This window comes from Lampris incognitus, chromosome 6 (genome assembly GCF_029633865.1).
Source record: "Lampris incognitus isolate fLamInc1 chromosome 6, fLamInc1.hap2, whole genome shotgun sequence".
Taxonomy (NCBI): Eukaryota; Metazoa; Chordata; class Actinopteri; order Lampriformes; family Lampridae; genus Lampris; species Lampris incognitus.
Genome location: NC_079216.1, coordinates 6,507,738 through 6,526,444, shown reverse-complemented (window position 1 = coordinate 6,526,444; position 18,707 = coordinate 6,507,738). Strand labels below are relative to the sequence as shown.

General features: G+C 49.8%; 2 protein-coding genes across 2 annotated transcripts in view; both read right to left on the bottom strand.

Moving 5' to 3' along the window:
• LOC130113975 (beta-parvin-like) overlaps window positions 1-7,762 on the bottom strand; it is a 47,883-nt gene extending 40,121 nt beyond the window's left edge. Inside the window, exon 1 of the mRNA XM_056281689.1 lies at window positions 7,603-7,762. Coding sequence (XP_056137664.1) covers window positions 7,603-7,717 — 115 coding nt within the window. The 5' untranslated portion in view covers window positions 7,718-7,762. The remainder of the gene's footprint in view (window positions 1-7,602) is intronic.
• An 812-nt stretch (window positions 7,763-8,574) lies between these two features.
• Window positions 8,575-18,707, bottom strand: part of hdac10 (histone deacetylase 10) — a 15,918-nt gene continuing 5,785 nt past the window's right edge. Inside the window, exons 11-20 of the mRNA XM_056281685.1 lie at window positions 17,456-17,545; window positions 17,263-17,369; window positions 17,077-17,144; window positions 15,557-15,818; window positions 15,027-15,066; window positions 13,555-13,574; window positions 13,385-13,466; window positions 12,400-12,588; window positions 10,596-10,755; window positions 8,575-8,783 (exon numbers count right to left, since the gene is read on the bottom strand). Coding sequence (XP_056137660.1) covers window positions 8,575-8,783; window positions 10,596-10,755; window positions 12,400-12,588; window positions 13,385-13,466; window positions 13,555-13,574; window positions 15,027-15,066; window positions 15,557-15,818; window positions 17,077-17,144; window positions 17,263-17,369; window positions 17,456-17,545 — 1,227 coding nt within the window. The remainder of the gene's footprint in view (window positions 8,784-10,595; window positions 10,756-12,399; window positions 12,589-13,384; window positions 13,467-13,554; window positions 13,575-15,026; window positions 15,067-15,556; window positions 15,819-17,076; window positions 17,145-17,262; window positions 17,370-17,455; window positions 17,546-18,707) is intronic.

Genomic DNA, 18,707 nt, shown 5'->3' with positions numbered 1-18,707 from the left:
ATCTGTATTGTTTTCTGCGTTGGACTGTTCCTTAAATAATCGGGAGTCGGTATCGGCCGGCAATTTCCACACGGTTCAAAACATATGCATTGAATATGAACACTTCCTTTATGGGTTAACAGAGACCCGCTATCTGAGGATTTTCCGACTGTGCAGAAGTTCTTTATGTAGTTTTCCGATTTCAAACTCAAGGACGCCGATCCTGCCCTAAATACCTTTTACTTCCTGACCCACTTGGTATTCCCCGGCCGACCAGATAGTGGTACACATCATCTCTTATTACTTTACAAAGTTGTGTTACGTCCTTTGTGTTTCCCGTGTGAAACACAAAGTGCACATTCCTCGTGTGCACAAACTCTGGCGACCAACAAAAGTCGAACTTTATTTATCGTCCAAGGAAGAGTTCGCGGCCTAAGAGCGAGGTAACTGTCCGGACCAGAAACCCCACAGGTTAGAATTAAGAAGAGTCAGATCAGAAGCACACACACAACACAATATTCCTGTGCTATTTTACATTAGAAAGGCTGTGCACTTGCTAGGTATATTTCGTCGTGTTTTGCATTCGTTCTCCAAATTCCCTGTGTAGACCCGTGATAGAAAACAGCTTACAACTTACTCTTGTCAGCGGACAGCCTTGCCAGACCCCTGTTGAAGTGATGGCCGTCGCCCCGCCTAAGATGCACTGCAGCGGGTATGAAAAGACTCGTCCTGTTCTTTTAACGCTAATAAGGAAGTGACTTGCAGTTGAACAAAACTATTATTACTGCAACCTTCATTGCTGCTGGGGTGACTTGGGTCTTATTTTGTCCTAAACACATTCACTTCCTGTGGGCTAATCAGAAGAAACACACACACACAACCCTCGACGTACACGTCTGCAACTCGAGTGATCTGACCTCTGTGAAGACAGAAGATAAGAAAACGCAGAACTATATATTCATCCTCAGTGCAGTCTAAATCCTAACCGGGGTTGCTCAGCCGGCTCCAGATGCTGCCTTCACATCTGATATTGCCTCTCACAGTTGACGTTTCCGTGCTCCCCTCAGCAAAAGCCCCAGCGCGGCAGGTACGAACAGTAAACTGGGTGCCATTAAAAAAAACACAAAAAAAAACAGACTCTCTATGAGGGGAAAATTACAGCTCTGCCCTCAGACAATTATTCAGAAGAAAAGAGTGGAAAGTGAAGAGCCCGGTGGTAACTTGCAGCAGATGGGTGTGATCCTGAAAGCGCGCGCCACACCCAAAAGTAACTGAAAGCACCACGGGGAGCAGGCTGCAAGCCGCGCATGCTCGTCGGTAAACGTTCTAACTGCCAATAAGAGGCAGGCCGCTTATATGCCGCAGCCACGTGCGTATCTCTGACTTGAGCGCTATGAAGATCTCCGGCAGAACCCGCGTGCACGACTCCACCTTCACCACGCAGTGTGAGTGCGTGCGCGCGCGCGCGCGCACGTGTGTGCGCACGTGTGGGTGGTAGGGGGACATTACTCCTGCAGGAACCTCCTCTTTTCCTGCCGCACGATTAATTGACCACATCACCTGGAGAAGTGCTGAGAGGGGTGGCGGCAGTTTGCTGAGCAATCGGCGTTTCCCTCCTCCCTGCCAGCAGCTCCGTTTTATGGGGGAATGACAAACACATGGCCGAGACGCAACACACACCTGCTGACACACGCACGCACACACACACACGCAGACACACACAGACACACACACACATGGCTCTCTTCCACGTTGCAGCTGTCCGTTTACCCCCACAGACAATGGAGAGCTGCTGAAAAGGCTTGGAAACTAAAGTTTGTTTTTTTCCTTTGAAAACAAACCCTACCCCAACAATACCACCTACACCCCTGTCCCAGCAACACCACCTACACCCCTGTCCCAGCAACACCACCTACACCCCTGTCCCAGCAACACCACCTACACCCCTGTCCGAACAACACCACCTACACCCCTACCCCAACAATACCACCTACACTCCTGTCCCAACAATACCACCTACACCCCTGTCCCAGCAACACCACCTACACCCCTGTCCCAGCAACACCACCTACACCCCTGTCCCAGCAACACCACCTACACCCCTGCCCCAACAATACCACCTACACTCCTGTCCCAACAATACCACCTACACCCCTGTCCCAGCAACACCACCTACACCCCTGTCCCAGCAACACCACCTACACCCCTGTCCCAGCAACACCACCTACACCCCTGTCCCAACAATACCACCTACACCCCTGTCCCAACAATACCACCTACACTCCTGTCCCAACAATACCACCTACACCCCTGTCCCAGCAACACCACCTACACCCCTGTCCCAGCAACACCACCTACACCCCTGTCCCAGCAACACCACCTACACCCCTGTCCCAACAATACCACCTACACCCCTGTCCCAGCAACACCACCTACACCCCTGTCCCAACAATACCACCTACACTCCTGTCCCAACAATACCACCTACACCCCTACCCCAACAATACCACCTACACCCCTGTCCCAACAATACCACCTACACTCCTGTCCCAACAATACCACCTACACCCCTGTCCCAACAATACCACCTACACTCCTGTCCCAACAATACCACCTACACTCCTGTCCCAACAATACCACCTACACCCCTGTCCCAACAACACCACCTACACCCCTGTCCCAACAATACGACCTAGACTCCTGTCCCAACAATACCACCTACACCCCTGTCCCAACAATACCACCTACACTCCTGTCCCAACAATACCACCTACACCCCTGTCCCAACAATACCACCTACACCCCTGTCCCAACAATACCACCTACACCCCTGTCCCAACAATACCACCTACACCCCTGTCCCAACAATACCACCTACACTCCTGTCCCAACAATACCACCTACACCCCTGTCCCAACAATACCACCTACACCCCTGTCCCAACAATACCACCTACACTCCTGTCCCAACAATACCACCTACACTCCTGTCCCAACAATACCACCTACACTCCTGTCCCAACAATACCACCTACACCCCTGTCCCAACAACACCACCTACACCCCTACCCCAACAATACCACCTACACCCCTGTCCCAACAACACCACCTACACTCCTGTCCCAACAATACCACCTACACTCCTGTCCCAACAATACCACCTACACTCCTACCCCAACAATAGCACCTACACCCCTGTCCCAACAATAGCACCTACACCCCTGTCCCAACAATACCACCTACACCCCTACCCCAATAATACTACCTACACCCGTGTCCCAACAATACCACCTACACCCCTACCCCAACAATACCACCTACACCCCTGTCCCAACAATACCACCTACACCCCTGTCCCAACAACACCACCTACACCCCTACCCCAACAATACCACCTACACCCCTGTCCCAACAACACCACCTACACTCCTGTCCCAACAATACCACCTACACCCCTGTCCCAACAATACCACCTACACCCCTGTCCCAACAATACCACCTACACCCCTCTCCCAACAATACCACCTACACACGTCCCAACAATACGACCTACACCCCTGTCCCAACAACACCACCTACACCCCTGTCCCAACAATACCACCTACACCCCTACCCCAACAATACCACCTACACCCCTGTCCCAACAATACCACCTACACTCCTGTCCCAACAATACCACCTACACCCCTGTCCCAACAATACCACCTACACCCCTGTCCCAACAATACCACCTACACCCCTGTCCCAACAATACCACCTACACTCCAGTCCCAACAATACCACCTACACCCCTACCCCAACAATACCACCTACACCCCTGTCCCAACAATACCACCTACACCCCTGTCCCAACAATACCACCTACACCCCTGTCCCAACAATACCACCTACACCCCTGTCCCAACAATACCACCTACATTCCTGTCCCAAAAATACGACCTACACCCTGTCCCAACAATACGACCTACACCCCTGTCCCAACAATACCACCTACACCCCTGTCCCAACAATACCACCTACATTCCTGTCCCAAAAATACGACCTACACCCTGTCCCAACAATACGACCTACACCCCTGTCCCAACAATACCACCTACACCCCTGTCCCAACAATACCACCTACACCCCTGTCCCAACAATACCACCTACACCCCTGTCCCAACAATACCACCTACACCCCTACCCCAACAATACCACCTACACCCCTGTCCCAAAAATACCACCTACACTCCTGTCCCAACAATACCACCTACACTCCTGTCCCAACAATAGCACCTACACTCCTGTCCCAACAATACCACCTACACCCCTGTCCCAACAATACCACCTACACCCCTACCCCAACAATACCACCTACACTCCTGTCCCAACAATACCACCTACACTCCTGTCCCAACAATACCACCTACACCCCTGTCCCAACAATACCACCTACACCCCTGTCCCAACAATACCACCTACACCCCTGTCCCAACAATACGACCTACACCCCTGTCCCAACAATACCACCTACACTCCTGTCCCAACAATACGACCTACACCCCTGTCCCAACAATACCACCTACACCCCTCTCCCAACAATACCACCTACACACGTCCCAACAATACGACCTACACCCCTGTCCCAACAACACCACCTACACCCCTGTCCCAACAATACCACCTACACCCCTACCCCAACAATACCACCTACACCCCTGTCCCAACAATACCACCTACACTCCTGTCCCAACAATACCACCTACACCCCTGTCCCAACAATACCACCTACACCCCTGTCCCAACAATACCACCTACACCCCTGTCCCAACAATACCACCTACACCCCTGTCCCAACAATACCACCTACATTCCTGTCCCAAAAATACGACCTACACCCTGTCCCAACAATACGACCTACACCCCTGTCCCAACAATACCACCTACACCCCTGTCCCAACAATACCACCTACATTCCTGTCCCAAAAATACGACCTACACCCTGTCCCAACAATACGACCTACACCCCTGTCCCAACAATACCACCTACACCCCTGTCCCAACAATACCACCTACACCCCTGTCCCAACAATACCACCTACACCCCTGTCCCAACAATACCACCTACACCCCTACCCCAACAATACCACCTACACCCCTGTCCCAAAAATACCACCTACACTCCTGTCCCAACAATACCACCTACACCCCTGTCCCAACAATACGACCTAGACTCCTGTCCCAACAATACCACCTACACTCCTGTCCCAACAATACCACCTACACCCCTGTCCCAACAATACCACCTACACCCCTGTCCCAACAACACCACCTACACTCCTGTCCCAACAATACCACCTACACTCCTGTCCCAACAATACCACCTACACTCCTGTCCCAACAATACCACCTACACCCCTGTCCCAACAACACCACCTACACCCCTGTCCCAACAATACCACCTACACTCCTGTCCCAACAACACCACCTACACTCCTGTCCCAACAATACCACCTACACCCCCGTCCCAACAATACCACCTACACCCCTGTCCCAACAATACCACCTACACTCCTGTCCCAACAATACCACCTACACTCCTGTCCCAACAATACCACCTACACCCCTGTCCCAACAATACCACCTACACCCCTACCCCAACAATACCACCTACACCCCTGTCCCAACAATACCACCTACACCCCTGTCCCAACAATACCACCTACACCCCTGTCCCAACAATACCACCTACACCCCTGTCCCAACAATACCACCTACACCCCTACCCCAACAATACCACCTACACCCCTGTCCCAAAAATACCACCTACACTCCTGTCCCAACAATACCACCTACACCCCTGTCCCAACAATACGACCTACACCCCTGTCCCAACAATACCACCTACACTCCTGTCCCAACAATACCACCTACACCCCTGTCCCAACAATACGACCTAGACTCCTGTCCCAACAATACCACCTACACCCCTGTCCCAACAATACCACCTACACCCCTGTCCCAACAATACCACCTACACCCCTGTCCCAACAACACCACCTACACTCCTGTCCCAACAATACCACCTACACTCCTGTCCCAACAATACCACCTACACTCCTGTCCCAACAATACCACCTACACCCCTGTCCCAACAACACCACCTACACCCCTGTCCCAACAATACCACCTACACTCCTGTCCCAACAACACCACCTACACTCCTGTCCCAACAATACCACCTACACCCCCGTCCCAACAATACCACCTACACCCCTGTCCCAACAATACCACCTACACCCCTGTCCCAACAACACCACCTACACTCCTGTCCCAACAATACCACCTACACTCCTGTCCCAACAATACCACCTACACTCCTGTCCCAACAATACCACCTACACCCCTGTCCCAACAACACCACCTACACCCCTGTCCCAACAATACCACCTACACTCCTGTCCCAACAACACCACCTACACTCCTGTCCCAACAATACCACCTACACCCCCGTCCCAACAATACCACCTACACCCCTGTCCCAACAATACCACCTACACTCCTGTCCCAACAATACCACCTACACTCCTGTCCCAACAATACCACCTACACCCCTGTCCCAACAATACCACCTACACCCCTACCCCAACAATACCACCTACACCCCTGTCCCAACAATACCACCTACACCCCTGTCCCAACAATACCACCTACACCCCTGTCCCAACAATACCACCTACACCCCTGTCCCAACAATACCACCTACACCCCTACCCCAACAATACCACCTACACCCCTACCCCAACAATACCACCTACACTCCTGTCCCAACAACACCACCTACACTCCTGTCCCAACAATACCACCTACACCCCCGTCCCAACAATACCACCTACACCCCTGTCCCAACAATACCACCTACACTCCTGTCCCAACAATACCACCTACACTCCTGTCCCAACAATACCACCTACACCCCTGTCCCAACAATACCACCTACACCCCTGTCCCAACAATACCACCTACACCCCTGTCCCAACAATACCACCTACACCCCTGTCCCAACAATACCACCTACACCCCTGTCCCAACAATACCACCTACAATGCTGGCGGTTGAAGAAGGAATGAAGGAGAAAAGTGTTCCCTCCATCAGCAGCCCTGAAGCCCTGCTGAGAGCCGTCACCTTTCTATTTATGTCCACTGCATCATGTAGATGCCTGCACGCGGGCCTGTCTCGTCTTTCACTTCTAGAGTCTCCACTAAGACAATAGAAGACAGCAGAAGACAGTAAAAGACAATAAAAGGAGGTCCGGGGTAAGCGTAAGAGCACAGAAACATGGAAATCATTGAGAGATAACATCTGGCGCCATCGCTAATACGTCATTAATGGGCATTTATAAAGACAACTGTCTTAACTAGATGGGACTCCAAACTTATCGCTCGTCGTTTACCTCATGGATGGATGGAAGGATGGAAGGAAGGATGGATGTAAGGATGGAAGGACGGACGTCATTGAAAAAGGCTCCATTGTAAATAAAGCGGTCATCTGTCAACGTGTCCGCGGACGCCACTGCAGCACCATGGACAGAAGCGCACCGGGGGGGACGCGTCGGCTACCACAAAGTGACTCCTAATCTCTTTACCTTCTTTAGACTTCTTCTTCCTCGCCAGGGTTCCTCCTAGCTTGCCCAGGAAAGATTCCTCCTTCCTCATCCTGGAGGGGTGCTGGGTCGCGGCTCTGGACTGGGTCCCGGACATCTCCGTTCCCGTTTTGTCTGCCTCACGAGGTCCGACTCACTTTGATTCATTCAGGCTGCTGGAGGATGACGAGGGCAGGGGAGGCGCGCGCGCGCGCACGCGCGGATAACCACACAATGGGGGCAGACAAAAAGAGGAAGAGCGCTTTCAATTGGACCGAAAGAAGTCACACGCGGGAGGAGGGGGGGCATCGCGCACCGGCCAAATGCCCCTCACAGCGCCGCACAGTGGCTGGATGAGGGATAACACCGGTGACCACCAGGGTGGTGTGAAAACCCCATAACCGGTTATCGTAATCATCATCATCTCATCTTCATCATCAACAACAACGCCAGCAACAGAAAGGGAACGCAACGGAGGTGTTATCTGGTGGCAGCACTCCTACCAGTGTGAAACTGCATACACACACACACACACACACACACACACACACACACACACACACACACACACACACATACACACACACACACTGCAATATCAACGCAGCAACGCCAAATAAATAAATATGATCTGAGTCAACTTTGATTGATTCTATCTTTGTGCAATTGGACAAAACTGACTGTTTACAACGACTTTTGATATATTTCACAATATATTCCCATTGCTCTACATACCGTAAAAGCCCCCATGCGACTCCAATATCTAGTCTATTATGGATTTGTAATCAACTCTCCAAAACTGATCGATAGAAAATGGAAGACTTTTCCACCGGCGAGAAGGCAACCACTAGAGGGCGCAGGCCTTCACTTCAGTCAGAATCAGCATCAGAATCCGAATACTTTATTCACCCCCGAGGGGGAATGGGGTACCCTATAGGGCAACTCGTACTGAGAGGAAACGGGTCCTTTCCCTGTTCAGGGAGCCGGTCCCACCGTGACTGCATGCACCGGCAGGCGCGGCACGAGGACGCAGCTGTCTACACGTGCTGCGGCAGCTGTGACGCGTCCAGATGTGAACGACACAGGTTTGATGCTGACCTGTACCAGACGAGCTCTGCTCTTCATGGGATCATGCTGCGTATGAGGAGCGGTGCCGGTGGGGCAGAACGAGGGCCAGGCTGCCTCTGGCGGGGCAGACGGATGCTTATTTAAAGGAGGGATCGGGGAGGGGGCCAAGAGCCACAGTCTTTATTCAGTTGTAGAAAGAAAAGGAGGTCGTCACAGTCATTAACACAGGAATGCATAATTAAAAACAGGGATGTGCGAGACCACGTGAAAGGTCAACGGGTCCTAAGCAGGATGGCTACACGTGTCTGTTTATCTTATCTTTTTCTTCTTTCACACGCCTCCTATTTGATCATGAGATCAACCTTCAGTTCGACCATCAACGACCAGGATTTCACTCCTACCTAAAACGACCACGGGCGGTCAAATTGACGGCCGCATTCCGTCAAGATAAATACCCAAATAAGATATTGATGCACTGCATATGTTAGTATGTCTGTTAAGAAACGATTGACACCGAAATTAACATTTTGTAAACTACTAATAAGACACGTTAGCCCCCTAGCTAACGGGTCTGACCCTTTAGCCGAGCGGTTAGTGACGTCGCCTTGTGGTGCAGTACACCCCGTATCGAATCCCGCACCGGGCAAGAAAATAACCGGTGGCAGCGGTGGGATCCGGAAGTGTGCAGATCCTCAGAAGTCTCTTCGGAGCGCGGGAAGAACAAAGTGCAAGGGGCGAATGAATTCAGTCATAAAATACATCAAAATCGGTAACACTGTAGTATGGGGAACATAAAAAAACTTAATTACTAGTGAATTAGTAATGATCAAGCTGTCACTTTAGTGTGGAGAACATATTCTAAGTAACAAAAACTTAATTTAGAGTAATGTAACACTATGAACACTTGTAGTTTTGTGTGTTGTTATGTAAGAACAGAGCATATTCATTAAGTGTTAGTAAGGGAGAATAACTCTTCTTGTGGTACTACCACCTTATAAAGGCCATACTAAGCAAAGCATATTGAGATGGTACTACTAATAAGCAATACTTCTGAGCTTATAGAGGGAAAACTCATAGTTAATGGCTTACTGGCTGTATAATAAGGCCATGCAGAATAAGGCATTAACGAGTACGTAATAATGACCAATTAAGAGCCAATATGTTGCTAATTTGCATGCTAATAAGCACCCAATTAATGGTGACTACGTTCCCCATACTAAAGTGTTACCTCAAAATCAACTAAATCCACTAAGTACGCAGCAGGTACAAGTTCACTTGGTAATACACAGACCAGTCAGAAGTATGACTGACCAATTAAAGCAAAGAAGAAGAAAAATGATAAAACAAACAAAGGCATGACCCTTAGCCACGACCAAGTCAACCCATCCTGTAGTTATTTCCCACAAAATCAGTTGAGGCCCTTAAATCATACCTGCATTGAGCTTTTGTGACATGATTTACCGTTGCGATGACTTACAGGCTTGTGAATTCAGTCTTCTTTTAGTCAGCCAAACGTGGACTCAGTCCAGAGTCTTTATTGAACAGTACACAACCAACAACCTGCACGGTCCAGTTTATTTAAAGGTGCTGTGTGTAATAATTTGGCTTCCCTTAAGTATAAAATACTGACCAACAGATCCATGCCGTCAAAAACACAGGAGCAAGGCCAGCCGAGTGGTTTCCTCAGCTAGCTAACTAGCTAGCTAGGTAGGCAGCAGCTGCAGGAGACGGTGGACACAATGCGTCTCCGCTGGGATTTGCCCATCTTGCTCACAGAGACGTGTTGCTGTTTCTCACAACGTCGAGCCTGCTGTCAGGATTCAAACAGAATGGCACATTACAGCAAGTTATAAGATAATCATATTAACACCTTTAATTACTTGAGAGACGATTTTAAACTGCTGAGACTTGTTTGTTTGGTTGTTTACCTGTAGTCTGGAGTAGCTTCCAGTGGGCCTGCAGCATTCGTCTCAGTCTCTCCAGCGCCTCCACATCATCCGGTAGACGGGCTCCAAGGGGCCCCAGGGAGGGAGCAGGGTTCCCCAGGAGGGAGGCAGCTGTGGGGCTGATAGATGCCCTTTCATTTTCCTAAAAAACAAATACATAACACACACACACACACACACACACACACACACACATTAAAGTCTTCTTGTTAGACCCAGAACCTTCTTAGAACAGTTTCTGTTTCCGTCTCCATCACTCTCAAGATCTAGTCCAATGGAAACCGTGTTTTCCAATCTTGTTGTATTTTTTTTTGTGCCATGGGCTAGCAGTTAGCTTAGCCTGCCCCACTTCCGCGTCCTGTCAGACCGCCCTCGGTGTTTCCTCTTCGGGCGCAGATCCAGGCAGGGCCGTGGTCGCTGGGCCCACAGGGCACAGCAGATCAAACTCTCCCAGCCCATCCAGCGCCAGCTCTCCCCGCCATCAAACCAAGACACAAACTTAAACACAGATGTGGACAAAGACACTGCATGGACGGTGCTGGGTCAGGCCACCGCAACTGTCCCACACCGGAAGCGTAAATATTGTTATATACAATACTATTTTTAGTATTCCATTGACACTTTGATGATAGTCCTGCAGCACCTCGCTGGTAGTCATGGTGCATCTGTAACCAGACATGTTGGCAATGCTACCTGAAAAACATTGCATTGACACTTTGATGATATTCTTTCAAGTAATAAGAATAAGAATAAACAATGGTAACACTTTAGTATGGGGAACATATACACCATTAATTAGGTGCGTATTAGCATGCAAACTAGCAACATATTGGCTCTTCATTGGTCATTATTACGTACTCATTAATGCCTTATTCTGCATGGCCTTATTATACAACCAGTAAGCCATTAACTATGAGTTTTCCCTCTATAACCTCAGAAGTATTGCTTATTAGTAGTACCATCTCAATACGCTTTGCTTAGTATGGCCTTTATAAGGTGGTAGTACCACCAGAAGAGTTATTCTCCCTTACTAACACTTAATGAATATGCTCTGTTCTTACATAACAACACACAAAACTACAAGTGTTCATAGTGTTACATTACTCTAAATTAAGTTTTTGTTACTTAGAATATGTTCCCCATACTAAAGTGACATCTTGATCATTACTAATTCACTAGTAATTAAGTTTTTGTTACTTAGAATATGTTCCCCATACTAAAGTGACATCTTGATCATTACTAATTCACTAGTAATTAAGTTTTTGTTACTTAGAATATGTTCCCCATACTAAAGTGTTACCTAAACAATAATAATAATAATAACAAAAGTTGTTGTGTGCACGCGTAGTTTGTAGACATCATGAACAAGTATGGCTTAGCTAACGATTGTTAGCGATCTTTTAATGCAACTTCTCATCAGAATGAAAATTCACCCCAACCAATCCAGCTACACACAAGAGGGAAAAGAGTCGGTATAAGTTTCGGACGTAGTTTAAGCTGATTACTTTTACACCCCTGTGCATTTGGTCATCCTGGCTGTTGTTCGTTCTCCTGGACAGTGATTTTTTTTGTTGCTGTTTAATTAAGATATATGTGTTAGTTAGGATACATGTGTTTTTGGATATGTGTTTTTGTCTTTGTGTTGCACTGCTGTGGGCTGAGGGAAACAAAATGAAATGACAAATAAAGTGTTCCTGATCCCTGATTCTTATCTGGGCTTGTACTTCACGTCATGCTTTAAGAGAATCTACTGAGGCCGCTGTTCGACTCCCAACACTTCACTCACCTGCAACAGCACCAGTGTGTGTCCCAGTGCCACGCCCTGCAGCAGACAGGTGAGGTGCTGCCAGGTTCCCTCCTCCACCCCGCTGTCCGGCCCGCGGGCCAGCAGCACCACGCCGGGGTCGAACTCGTACGCTACAGGCAGCAGGAGGCCCAGCACGGCCTGCATGAACCCTGCCGTGTCACCACAGCCCTGTGCACACATGTACACATGTCATGGAAAACATACCAGCTATATAATGTACATGCCCCCCCCCCACACACACACACAATATGTTTTAGGAGACCAGTTTCCAGGACTTTTCAAGGACATTTTCCATGACTATCCTGGATATCCATGGCAGGCGTTGCTGACAGAAGGTCATATTATTCAGCATTAACTATCGTAGAAGTCTCAACAGTCTCTAATGCCCCTTTTCCGCTGCATGGTACCGACTCAACTCGACTCTACTGTATCTGACTCTACTCGCTTTACTTTTTGGGATTTCATTTTCCGCTGCAGATAGTATCCCCTCACGGCGAAGCCCCGCTGGTCATCAGTGGGTGTGTTGACTAGTTTTTTTTTTAAAGATTTTATTTATATTTAAATAAATACATATATATTTTATTTATTTAGTTTTTTTTTATTTAGAGTGGTATTTTCATGTCACCTTTTAGTATCGGTTCAGCCCACTTGGAACCTCAACACAGGTGGTACCAAAAAAAGTACCAGGTACCATCCCTAACTTCTGCCCAATGGAAACCAAAAAAAGCGAGTAGAGTTGAGTCGAGTCGAGCCGGTACCATGCAGTGGAAAAGGGGCATAAATGGACTGTGTGACTGTGATTTTCCGAGAACTCAAACACAATTTCACGATACTTTTAATTAAAAGTTATCATTTTTCCAGGTGTCTTCCATGAACGGAAACCTGGTGTATGACATTTCCTGGTTTTCCGGCATGTGTGGGAACGCCGATCACGGTCGCTCAGACAAATTATCACTGCTAATACCTCCTTCAGACAGACTGGAATGCGGTGTTTGGATTTCTGCCCCTCTGGCTCCTTGCGGCTGATCTGCACCAGCAGCGTCTTCCTACAGTAACAACACAACGCTGTCAAATGCACCACTCTGGATTTGGCCTCGTGTGGTTTTTCTTACAAAAGTACAACAAGAGAATCACAGAACGTTGAATCGGTTCATCTGGACACAACGTTTGTCGAGAGAGAGAGAGAGAGAGAGAGAGAGAGAGAGAGAGAGAGAGAGAGAGAACATTCATCACCACGTTAAAGGGAAAACCGACTGAAGGTACTCACCCATCCTGTGTGATGTGAGCCGGCACCGAGCCGTCTCCGACAAGCACCAGAAAAACCCTGCGAGGAGCACACACTCTCAAAATGAGTGTACGTTGTGGTTATTTGTTTTTCCCCCTTTTCTCCCCAATTGCATCCGGCCAATGACCCCACCCTTCCGAGCCGTCCCGGTCTCTGCTCCACCCCCTCTGCCGATCCGGGGAGGGCTGCAGACTACCACGTCTCCTCCGATACATGTGGAGTCGCCAGCCGCTTCTTTTCACCTGACAGTGAGGAGTTTCGCCAGGGGGACGCAGCGCGTGGGAGGATCACGCTATTCCCCCGAGTTCCCCCTCCCCCCCGAACAGGCGCCCTGACTGACCAGAGGAGGCGCTAGTGCACCGACCAGGACACATACCCACATCCGGCTTCTCACCCGCAGACACGGCCAATTGCGTCTGTTGGGATGCCCGACCAAGCCGGAGGCAACACGGGGACTCGAACCACCGATCCCCGTGTTGGTAGGCAACGGAATAGACCGCTACGCTACCCGGACGACCCAACTGGTGGTTACATTAACGCAGAGTAGACATTAAAATGTTCAACTGTAAATGAGGCCAGAAGGGGGGGGGGTCTGTAACACTGTACCGGCTTGTGATTGATGCTGCGGCGTGCTGAGCAACACAAGTCATCGTCATGGAGACGTCACCGACCAGCGCCAAGCCGTTGCGGATCTGATACGAGATTGACAGGTTACCCAAAGCAAAACATTAAAAAAAATTTTTTTTTTTAAATAATCAAAATCTCCAAAAATTAGAACGAGACACAGCATTCAACATTCGTCCATCCATCCATCATCTAAACTGCTCATCCTGCTCAGGGATGCTGGAGCCTATCCCAGCAGTCACTGGGCAGCAAGTGGGGAGACACCCTGGACAGGCTGGCAGGCCATCACAGGGCCAACACACACACACACACACACCTAGGGACAATTTAGTACGGCCGATCCACCTGACCTACATGTCTTTGGGCTGTGGGAGGAAACCGGAGCCCCCGGAGGAAACCCACACAGACACGGGGAGAACATGCAAACTCCACACAGAGGACGACCCGGGACGACCCCCAAGGTTGGACTACCCCGGGGCTCGAACCCAGAACCTTCTTGCTGTGAGGCGACCGTGCTAACCACTGCGCCACCGTGCTGCCTAAAACAAACTACTTAAAATGACATGTTATGTTGACAGACTGAAGAGCCAACTCCTTGATGCAGTCATGAAAAGCACGAGGAGCCGTTTCAAGCATTCAACACAAGGTCCAAATTTTGAACACAACACCAGAAAAGACCCAAACGCACAGGTTGTACCTCGTTTTTCACCATTTTCTCGACGAGGGCGATGCAACGGCTGCAAAGGATGAAAAACCGATCAGACTCTCTTCTGTACTTTTGCTAATAAAAACAACGAAGGTGTAAGTGGTTTTACTCATCACAGTGTGTGTGTGTGTGTGTGTGTGTGTGTGTAGTCACATCTCGGGCAATGCTGACAAAATCAAATATCAGGACATTTTAGACTGAACACCTCGGTATGACATATTTTGGGTGATTTGACGAGATATTTCACAGCAGTACATGCTGATAAATGATCATTAGTCATGTGGATATGATGACCGGGCAGGTCATCACGAGGGGCCACTAAAACAGCGGGATAAGTTCAGGAAACTGTCTCGCTTTACTGCAATGCAGCCTTTAAGACCAGGAAACGACAACATTTGAGTTATACCAGCATAGGACCACAACCACAGCCCCACAACACACCTAGTCTCATGTCACCAGACCCACATCATATCCTGCCCAGCTCGATTCACATCTGTAGGTATGGAAGAGGTCTACGTTACCCGTGTGTGTCGGCGGTGGGTGGGTCATGTGACCGCTGGGGGCCGAACGGCGTACTTCCATCGGGGCACGCCACGCCGTCAGGGAGGACCACGGCGGTGCGGACGGGAGGCGAGACACGACGCGGGGGCTCCGGCCACGACACCTGCTCCGCCCTCCCCTCCTCCGTTTCCTCCTCCTGTTCGTCGTCACCTTCCTCACCGTTGTTCTCCTTCCCCGAGGCTTTGCGGCGCTCGGTGCTGAGCTGAGAGGCAGGCGGGTCGGCTTAAAAGCGGATGGGAATTAATGTTTGAGGTTGCGGTAAAGTGTAAATTCATAGTTTTTTTGTATTTATGATCAGTCAAGTACAGTTGTACTTAATAGGAAGATGAAGTTGTGTAAGGCTCAATGTTAAGGACAGGTAGGACAACTGTAGACCAAGGAAAAAGAAAAACAGGATAGCCTATCTATAAACTCTACATTGTGTTCTGTTCTATGTTAGATGTTCTGTTTTAGACTATCTGTTTAGTCAGCAGCCATACCGACATGTACCCTGGCTCTGCCAAATGACGGAAGCTAAGCAGGTGTGGACTTGGCTAATACTTGGATGGGAGACCTCCCAGGGAAGGTGAATTCCTGCCGGAAGTGGTGTTGGTGGGCCAGTAGGGGGCAGTCTTCCCTCTGGCCCTAATAAAAGCAACATCAAATCCCAACGCCCCAGTGCAGTGACGGGGAAACTGTGCTGTAGGAGACGCCGTCCTTCGGATGAGACGTCAAACCGAGGTCCCGTCTCACTGTGGTCAGTAAAGATCCCATGGCACTTATCACAAAGAATAGGGCATTCCCCGGTGTCCTGGCAAAATTCCCAAGCTGGCTCTCTCCATCTGGCCACCTAATCATCCCCCCCATGTAACTGGCTCAATGACTCCTCCCTCTCCACCTCAAGGTGGTGTGTGGTGAGCGTTCTGGTGCAAAATGGCTGCCGCGCATCACCCAGGTGGTGCTGCACATTGGTGGTGGTTGAGGTGAGTTTCCCTCCATCAATGTGAAGTGCTTATGGCATCTAGAAAAGTGCTGTATGAATGAAATCCATTATTATGATTATGATTATTATCTATTACTAACATGCAAATGATCATATAATATTAAATCCATTAAAGGAGAAGGCAACACTGCTAACTAGCGGGCGGGTTAGCGCTTAGCATAGCAGCCCATGCTAATGAGCATGTCTGGCTTTGCTTGACGGGGATTTTCAGCATGGCTGGAATATGAGTCGGACCAGTACAGCTAGACAGACCGGCTTGTCGGGAGTGATGCGTTCATTTTATCACAGAAGACTCGGTACGACCTGAGAGAGGATACTGATACGGCGTCCACAAACTGTTACTAACGGTGATGTGAATGAGGACGATTAAGGGAGACAGGTCAACATTACGGGTGAGGGAAGTTTCACTTCATGCGCACAAGTGCATGAAGTGACAAATCAAGTGTTTCTGATTCTGATTCAGTGCCTCCGCTGTAATTCAACCTGTCTGGGTTTTACCTGCATGCCTAAGACAGGACCAGAACCGCCTGTGAGCCGATCGGACACAATGCACCGACTCGAGCGCGCTGGAAGAGACAAGCAAAGGACAGAGATTCAACACAGTTTTCAAACGGCGAGAAAACTGCCAAGTTTCATACTTCATGCGAACACACGTAACACATTTGATGGACACCAAAGGCCGACCTTCCACAGGGACCGCCCAGCTCTGCTGGCTGAGGCACCGGATCTCCGAGCAGGGTCTGGACGGTCTGACACACGGACTGGGCGAGAGAGGTCAAGTTGTAGCCTCCCTGGAAGACGTTCAGATGGATGTGAGTACAGTAGGTCAGAGGCCATTTTGCCTTTGTTTCGTACGAGTGTGTGATAGTTCACCGACCTCCAGAACGGCACACAGTTTGCCTCCTGCAAGGTTCATCAGGAGGTGAGTGAGGTGGGCGAAGACGTCCGGAGTGGCGCACATGTTGCCCTGAGAATAAAGATGATCCGAAATTAATCAATTACAATTTTGGTCGCCGATTGTTTGGGTCAGTCATCAAGTAAAAATACCAGTGTTGGTTGCTGTTTCATTTGCTTACCTTCCTCTGACTCATTTCATTATAAAAATTACCCCACTCTTCCGAGCCGTCCCGGCCGCTGCCCCACCCCCCTCTGCCGACCCGGGGAGGACTACAGACTACCACATGCCTCCTCCCATACATGTGGAGTCGCCAGCTGCTTCTTTTCACCTGACAGTGAGGGGTTTCACCAGGGGGACGTAGCACGTGGGAGGATCACGCTATTCCCCCCAGTCCCCCCTCCCCCAAACAGGCGCCCCCGACCAACCAGATGAGGCGCTAGTGCAGCGACCAGGAAACACACCCACATCCAGCTTCCCACCCGCAGACACGGCCGATTGTGTCTCTAGGGACGCCCGACCAAGCCGGAGGTAACACGGGGGATTCGAACCGACGAGCCCCGTGCTGGTAGGCAACAGAGTAGACCACTACGCTACCCGGGCGAGCTATTTTTGATTTGTATCAGATGAAACGATTAATCAGAAAGCAGTCAGTAGATTAGTCGATTCTTGGTCGTAGCCCTGTCAGCAAGTCAGATGTATCAGAATGTGTCTTCTACATCCTGCAGAAACCTGGTGGCTGGAAATATTCTCCCAAGTGCAGGGTTTGATAGAACATGCTGGCTTATATGGTGACAGGAGGACAGGACCTCACACACAGTTCTATATATATATACATACACACAGTGCCCTGAAATAATATTTGCCCCCTTCCTGATCACCTCTGTTTTTAGATATTTGTCACACTGAATGGTTTGAGATCTTCATAAAAAATGTAACATAAGATGATCCTCCAGGTAGCGTGGCGGTCTATTCCGTTGCCTACCAGCACGGGGCTCACCGGTTCGAATCCCCGCGTTACCTCCGGCTTGGTCCGGCGTCCCTACAGACACAATTGGCCGTGTCTGCGGAAGGGAAGCCGGATGTGGGTATGTGTCCTGGTCACCACACTAGCGCCTCCTCTGGTCGGTCGGGGCGCCTGTGGGGGGACTGGGGGGAATAGCGTGATCCCCCCACATGCTACGTCCCCCTGGGGAAACTCCTCACTGTCAGGTGAAAAGAAGCGGCTGGCGAC